The sequence below is a fragment of the Genypterus blacodes genome, unplaced genomic scaffold (genome assembly GCF_046128005.1).
Source record: "Genypterus blacodes isolate CSIRO-AG114 ecotype Tasmania unplaced genomic scaffold, CSIRO-AGI_Gbla_v1 ptg000032l_1, whole genome shotgun sequence".
Taxonomy (NCBI): Eukaryota; Metazoa; Chordata; class Actinopteri; order Ophidiiformes; family Ophidiidae; genus Genypterus; species Genypterus blacodes.
Genome location: NW_027466845.1, coordinates 4231694 through 4240131, shown reverse-complemented (window position 1 = coordinate 4240131; position 8438 = coordinate 4231694). Strand labels below are relative to the sequence as shown.

At 42.1% G+C, this 8438-nt stretch overlaps 1 protein-coding gene across 4 annotated transcripts in view; it reads left to right on the top strand.

Moving 5' to 3' along the window:
- The first annotated feature begins 5515 nt into the window (after positions 1-5515).
- synrg (synergin, gamma) overlaps positions 5516-8438 on the top strand; it is a 28351-nt gene continuing 25428 nt past the window's right edge. For all 4 annotated transcript variants that reach the window (XM_076146562.1, XM_076146561.1, XM_076146560.1 and 1 more), the window contains exon 1: positions 5516-5585. In XM_076146562.1, the coding sequence (XP_076002677.1) occupies positions 5551-5585 (35 nt within the window). In that variant the 5' untranslated portion in view covers positions 5516-5550. The remainder of the gene's footprint in view (positions 5586-8438) is intronic.

The window sequence follows — 8438 nt, the reverse complement described above, 5'->3', positions numbered from 1 at the left end:
GCTTCTTCTCAGCTTCTCTTGAGATTTCATTGTAGCCTTTAACACAAACACAGGGTCAGTGTTAGGGACTTAACAGCGCCCTCTACAGCCTCAAACTCCTTCATTCAGTTCAGTTTCAGGTGTTAAATTGTGCCTCCCCATGACTAATACACATAGCTTGATGTGTGTACAGGTTCAGGAGGGTAATGTGGGTAAACTGATGTCACCTTCAGCTGGAGTCCGAGTGTACAGTTGGAGTTTGCCAGCTCATGCCAAAGGAATGTGACCCTGGTGAAATTGCTCTTGTATCATTGAGGAGAATTGCACAATCCAGCGGTGACACATGCATCGACATACAGTAAGAGGACGACACGAAAGCTTAGACAAACACGACAGATGGCATGTAAAGTGTACACGCTTCATAACGCTAAAGAATTCCGGAAACTCCACCCTGCACAAACACAAACAAAACACCAAACACACAACATCTGCTGCTGTTGGTGTCCTCATCTCACACCGTCACAGCAAGAAATTAGACTGGAATTGGAATTATCATCATTTTGCATGTGCTGCCTGCATGCATGTGTGTGTGTGTGTGTGTGTGTGTGTGTGTTTCATAAGGCAGTAACAGGACTGTGATTTATATTCCTTTGGCAATTCCCTAACTAAGCTTTTCTCTCCCCCTCACCGCCTCCACATGGAGCCCTGCTGGGTGAAGCCTTGTAATCCACTGATGTTGCTCTATTTGGTTATCAATGAGGCCTTTGATTCCCGCACCCAGGAAGCCTCCAGAGATCTGAACGCTTCTCCTTTACTGCCGTTCTCTAAAAAGAAGCTCAACTACTGAAGGTCCATTTGCATCTGTTAGACTTTACAATACAACTGTGACTCTATAAAGTCTCATTTCATTCATCTGTGGAAAACTCAGAGATCTCAATGCAACTGTTTATGTTTTTCAGATGAATTAATGCTAAACTACATTGTTAGTTTGTTTATTTAGACATTCTGCTGTCAGTTATCTGCTTTACTGAACATTGATTGTTCACTTAATTGTTTCACAGTTGCCAAGACTCCTTTGATGATCGATTTACGGCTACTGATCTGCAACCCATCCAATGTTTTAAAGATCCAATTAACATTTATTGATCGATTTAACCGTCTTACATTTGAATGATAATCACATACACACAATTTTGCATGAATAATTAAGTTTTTGGACATTTTTTGTGTGTATCTTGTTTCTTTTATTGAATCCACACAAGAAATATTACTTAACTTAAGCTTTCACAGCATTTTTACACTGAAATTCACACATAAACATTTTGTACAAATATGTGCTTCTATGTGATCAAAGATTGAAATATCGAAGAGATTTATTAACTCTCACACCAAACAGGAAAGCTGATGGTCGATTCCCAGGTCGAGACGAATCTGCTCATGATGTCGTCAGATCTGCTGCCTTACATCTGGATTACAGTTTCATTACTACCTGCAGTTAAGTTAAGTCATTTATTCTTATACATCAAGTCTGAACCTGAACCTGTGCAAAGCCTCTGACTTAGACTTCTTGTGTCAATCAAAACCTTTTCATACATTTGCTGCAATTTATAAAGCCTCTGATTGAAAGAAAGAAAAGAAAAGTATGACATCAGACAAAAACATGAAGAAACAAACGAAAAAAGATAAAGAAAACTAAGAAGGCCTAAGAACCAAGTGGGACAAATAAAGTACAATAAGAAAATAAGAAATACAATTCAGATAATAAACAATAAACTGTAAAATAATAATAATAATGTTAATGATGAAAGTTATTAGAAGTTCAACTTGACTATTACTACTAAAACTACTATAAATAACAAAGTGGAAATAAGTTAAATTAAGATATAACTTGACTGAAATGAATTCAGTATGTATTTAGTCATAAACTATTTTGGCTGATCAATATGAAGAACATTTGTTTTAGGACATAACGTTCCAAATATTTAAGAGACTCTGAATGATGTTATTGCCCTATATCATGAAGCAGTAGACTGACTCAGATCTATAAACACAAAGATAGAGGCCGAGCGAAGGTGACAGTTTATGAGAGGAATGTCGATCTCTGCTGCTGCTGCTATGATGGCCGGATTGGATCCATAGGTGCAGAGCAGGTCGAGGACCGGAGAGGTCAACGTGAGGAGCGAGCAGGAGCTGAGGAAAAGCACAAAGAGACGGAAAGTGGAAGCTGCAGGGTGAATGTGGCCGTGTGTTTAGCAGCGCTTCAAGAAAGGCTAGTACATCAACTCCAGCTGAGGCCCAAAGGGTTAATGGATAGGGCTACCCAGCAGGGGTCAAGGGTCAGGAGGCCACTCTCTGCCAGGGCTAATTGGTCACTGCGACCAGAGTTTACGCCAACCTTCTCTGGAGAAATACATACACATGTATGGAGCCGCTCTGACGGGAGTCTTCCATCAAAACCCCCTGATCAAGGCCTCCTCTGTCAGGCCTCGGCGGCAACAATCACAGGCCTCGGCCGTACGTCGCCACCAGTGCCACCAACAGTGACAGCTGAAAAGATGCGTGGCCTTTGACCCCAACTTATTTGATTCCAGTCCCTTTGATTTGTTAGCATTTACATTTGTTAGGGTTCAGATGGAAAATGAAAAACAATATCTGTAGAAAAAACTTCATTCACTGTTCAGCACACAAGGATCGACAAAGTGTTACGGCAGGAGCCAACAACACACACTCCTGCTTTATGCCTAACACCTTTTTGCAGAGAACTTCAATTCAACTGATTTTGATACTTTCCAGTAACTTTGTATAGGTTTAAATAAGTTATATGTGATAATAAAGCTCATATAAATGTGTGAGTATGTTGAAGTTACATCATCAAAACACGTCCATGTTTGGTTATAATGTGAAAAACTATAGAAAGAGATCACAATAAAATGAATAAATGAGGAGAAAAAATAAATAAATTCGAGTTTCAATCATCTTAATGAATAAAACAATTATTAATGTGAGTTATTCAGGCATTTGGAGCAGATTTAGACATTTAGACACAAAATTCTCTTCTCATTTGTCATCTTGAACAAATCATAAAGTCATTACGTCGAGAGGAAATCAACTTTCAAGGAAATCCGTCACAGGCTCATCAAAACTATAGCTAGATCATATTACACATTAGTTTAAGATTAAGGACACACCACGCATCATAATTAAGTTCAGGACCTCTTAAAGTATCTCTAAATATTCTGCGTAGGGGGAAAAGTAAAAGTCGGCTTTCACCACTCTGGGTTTGAAGCTAAATCACTCAATTCATTCTACATCCCAAGGCTGGAAACGATGAAGAACCCCTTGTGTAGAAGAATCCTGACATCTTGATGTTGTCATGCTGATGCTGTCACAGGCTTGATGCAGGACATGTTAATGATTTATGGAGAATAGTGGGATGCCCAGAATGGGAGCACGGTTAATGTTCACCTTTCCCGCCGGACCTCCTCTGGGGTCTGCCCACAGCCAGTCCAGATCCAGCCGTCAGGGGTGGGGGGACGTGAGTGACTCGGCTGGCCTCCAGCTAAACCCGGCACGCACAGCAGGGTGGGAGCCTGGGCTCTGCTCCCAAAGGCCTGTGAATGGAGTCAGATGGTGGAGGAGATGAGGAGGGAAAAGGGAGAACGATGAGGCTGAATCGACTTTCTTAAGCCTCGATAGAAGCAGAAGCTAAATAATCAAAACAGTCGTAATGAGCTCAGTTAAACAAACCAGGTGAATCAAATGTGAGTACAAAATATCAGACAACAACTCCACAAACCATTTCCATAAGAGATTATTGATTATTTCCACTGGATTTTTATAGAAGCAGGACTTGCAGTGCTCAACAATCATGACGACAATTTGAATTAACCTTTTTTGTCTTTGTTTCATTAAATTAAAACTGCATTTAATCCCCTTGTTATTCACATTGAGGCCTAAATGGTGGCATTGCTTCCTCTGTCATGGATATGGACTCTTAATCATTGTGTTGAATGGAACAGAGGTATAGGAAAGGTTGAGAGCAGCCCAGGTGATGGATAGCACTGAGTCTTGTCATCCTGGGCCTTTACACGACTCTCATTAAGCTGTAAATCTTTCACAACAACACCCAGAGAGACAATGCCAGAGAATCTTTGCCTTGTAACTCCACCTTGTCATTGGTGTAACAATGAAACTGCAAACCGAATCACTTTGTCAAACCACACAATGGCCTCAATACTGTGAGTGGCCAGTAAAAATGTTGGACAAGTCACAGGGGGATATTAGATGCAAGTGCCATGAAATACAACAAGCAATAAAAATATAAACATACTTAATGTACTGCTAATTATGCCATCCAGAATCCACTAAAGCATTCTAAGAGTCCGGTGGTGAAGTGGTAAAGACTGTATTTAACCAATGTACTGGGTCATAAATATTATCGACTATAGATTGATTTACTGCCAAGAATAAGAAACGTATATTATTTGCTGTTGCTGATATTTGCTGTATATATACAAAATACACACCTGTATATGAATGTAATGGTTTGGTTTGGACAAAATTCGAAGCCAAATTGGAGCAGGTCTCTCTCTCTCTCTCTCTCTCTCTCTCTCTCTCTCTCTCTCTCACTCTCACACACACAGTGTTTTGCTCCTTAAGATGCATTTGCCGGGAAATTCATAATTCTGCTGATGAAAAATAATCCTCTGAACAACGTTTATCTTTAGTTCACTATCGCCCTCTGCTGGGCTCTGCAGAATACAACCTCAGTGTGCACAAAGCGCTGCGGTCTTTGTGATATTACAGCGTCAAAGCTGCAGCACGCTGCCATCTGCTGGTAAGAACATGTTATTACAGAAAACGAAACCAAAGTCTGACGTTTAGAGATTGCTCATGCTGCCCTAAATCTTGTCTGAAAGGCATTTTTGACGTATGAACTACTATTGGTTTATGCATCCAAATGGGAAAGATGACAAATAGAGAAAAGATAAAGCTGTGATCGATCACAAACCAAAGAGGGCTACGTGTACACTGGGAACACTGGGAACACCGGGAACTTTATTTGAATGCAAACAAACTTAAGTAACTTATGTCAGCTGTGTACTTTTAACCTTTGGTGTGGGTGTGTCTCTCCTGATATGGGTGTGTCTCTGCTGATCAGAGTTTACATCTAGTGAGGGTGTGGATACAATATTACATAATAATAATCTAGCATCTTTTATTAGTGTGTGTCAGTACTGATGTGTGGGCGTGTCTCTCCTGGTGTTGGCGTTGAAACAGCACACTTGTCCCTCAGTTTTGTATTAATATGGCCATAATGTAAATTCAGGCCACTTAACCTTTAACCCAAAAGTGTATAAACGTTTTGGACATGCATTCCTTAAATGTCCAACATGATAGTCCCTGAGGTTTATACATTATTTTCTGTATAACGTCGCTTGCCCTTGTAAATCGAATTAGACAATCGATGCGCGTGCTGCGGCGAAGCGCTTTGAACTCCCTGGCAGACTACGATTAGGGCGACAAAACCCCCTACAGTCACTGTGCTGACTAGTGAGAGCTGTTATCAAGATGGCGCTGCGGCCAGGAAATGGGGGAGGCAGCAGGTACTTTAACCTTTTTTAAATGAAATGTGACTCGAAATTGTGATTTTCTTTTACGCGAAATAGCCGTTCCTGACCCCCGTTCGTCCACGCAGCGAGGGCCCGGAAACCTTCCATAGACAGACCGAGGGGCGGCTTTGTTGTGGGGCGGCTGGAGAGATGAGATGGCCGGTTGTCAGTTGTCAGAGTGAAGCTAGCTCGCTATTTCTGCCGCTGGGAGGCCATTCAGCGGAGCGAAATGATGCTAACATGGCCACATAATGATAGAGACAGGTCACAGGTTTACTATAATAGCAACTGTACCGAGTGCTACCCAGCGATATGTGACTGATATCTGTGAAAATGGCAGCGTTCCTTTTCCAGCTGCTAGCTAAGCCCATGTATACAGGCCTGTGGAGGGCTGACGCTGTGTTATTTGGGACTGTATGTGTGTGTATCTGTGTGTGACCTTAACAGCGTTGGGTTCGAACCTCTTTGAACGCTTTTAGTATCGAATGTAAAAGTGATTAGACCAGAATTTCCACATCTAACTCAGCTAAATGAGTCCAAAGGGGGTCATCACTATCAGGACCTTGTTCGTGCTTCATCAGGGCCTTTTTCTCGATCCAATCTGCTCTACTTGTTGTTCACTGAATCACACACACACTCACACACACACTCAGCATCTCATGTCAGTCATTGCTGATCAAGTTATTTCCAGATATACAGATGAATGTCATGTGCTTGTTGCTGTTTCACGGTGGCCCCTGCAGATGAAGAGACCAGGCTCATTATTCTTTCATGAATCTGATCAGGCAGCCGGGGGGACAGCCTGAATTATAAATATGTCCCGACTACAGTCCAGGTGATACTGATACACCAGGTGGAAAGCAACACCCTCAGACTGGAGCGGAGACTGTGCTGCTGGGAGGGAGGGAAGGAGGGAGGGAAGGTGGTACAGTGAGGACTGGAGAGTTGTAAGGTCTAGTTGTTATATCTCTTATTGTCGATCTGCCTTTCTTTCTTGTTTGAGGTCAAATTTCTTCATAATCTACCTTTGTCCATTCACCATCTTTAACACATTCCCTTCAGATTGTCTTTTTGTAATATAATTGAATATACTGGAGTCTGGATATGAAATTTTAGGAACTAGAGATCTGGTGTGAGAGAAACTTATTGGTGCTTTCTGGATTGTGCCCCATGGTTTTACACACAAGAACTGTAGTGGAGTTAAATGTGTGAATGAAGCCAGGAGGTGGAGCAGTAGTGCTGCTTACAAACACACACACACACACACCATACATCTCACAGTGTGTGGTGAGGTCTGTCTCTAAGAGGTCTGGTTACAAACGCTGAATTCATTCCAACTTGATGAGACTCGGCTGTTAAACTTGACTAACGACCTCGTTGGACGATAGATAAAGTCCTTTCGCACATGAATCCACACAAAATGAATAGATTGCCTTTTTAACTCAGCCATACTGGATTGTGTCGGCTGATACTCGTATTTGAGGGTAAGATAGTGATTTTTTGGCTCATATCGGTCATATTTCCTCGTAAATGCGTGACATAAACAACCGTCTTTCACTGAATCCCTCAAATGTGTTTCCATGGAGGGATATATTTGATTTTCCTTGTTTATAATTTATCAACAAGTACATAGCAAACATCTGGTAGCATCTTCTCCAATGTAAATTCAGTCCCGTTGGAATTTTAGATTGCTGCTCAGACAGAAGATGCAATTTAGAGACGCCACTCTAGACTCATCCAAAAGAGCGGAAGGATTAATCACAGATTGTCTTAAGTGTTGGACATCTGTTGACATTTTCCAAGTTTTCCAAGTCCAACTTTCTTCTCTGAACATCGTCTTTTTTTATCCGACAGTTTACAGGTTCAGCTGACGAACACACGTTTACCTCAGGTCGGCCCAGGCTCTAGTTTATGTATAGTCACAGCTTTCAAGTAGTTTGTCTCTGAAGGTAATAACACGGTTGAATGCAGCAGCTCACGGCATTGATTCAGGCTGTAATGTGTTTCATTGGCTCCCCGTGCTGCATCTAGGTACGTGGTTAACAGTAAACAAAATCAGACGTTTTGTGGATGCTGGACAGCTTTGATCATTAGGGTTTGTGTCGGTCATTAGTTCATCTAATGGACCGTCCTTCACGTCTTTCTTTGAACGACGGTAGCGGCCTCAGAGCAGAGTAATGATTTCGTTTGAGTGACCTCAGCGATGGTGGCATTGACAGGACCCTGCTGCTGGAAGATGGAAGATTAAAGGACCGTTTCTAAGGCATTGGCCCGCCCGTCCACCACTGCTATCGCCGCTGATCTCCCTCTTCAATAATCTGCTCTAAGCCAGCGCCCGTTATCTGCTGCAGGGTGGTGGATGGACAGCAGCGCCATCAAATCCTTTAAGCTTGAAATCTTATTGCCGGCAGATGTGGAAAATCTGGAAGTCGCCCCGGTGTCACTGTCGGAAATAAAAGCCAACTGTACTTCATCAGCTTTTAAGGAGGTACAGTTAGTGGAACACGGCTCAGCGCCTCTTTGTGTCTATTTGTATGTCCCGGCTGCTTTCTCCAGTCCAAGTTACATACAGAATGTTTGAGATGTTCCTCACCCTTGACGACTTCACGCTGCTGTTTGGCAGCAGAACGTGGAAAATGACTTAATGGCTCCGCTTCTCTGCCAATGTGATTAGAGCCATATGCAAAACTGCTTTTAATCAGTGAAGGCTAATTGAGAATTTTGTAGCTGCTGCTTTTTAGAGAGCTTGATGGATGAGGTGTACATGCTCCTCTGGGCAACTGCACACTTTTCACATTACTGCAGGTTTACTGATTTAACACTGACAACAACACACAACTCATGGCT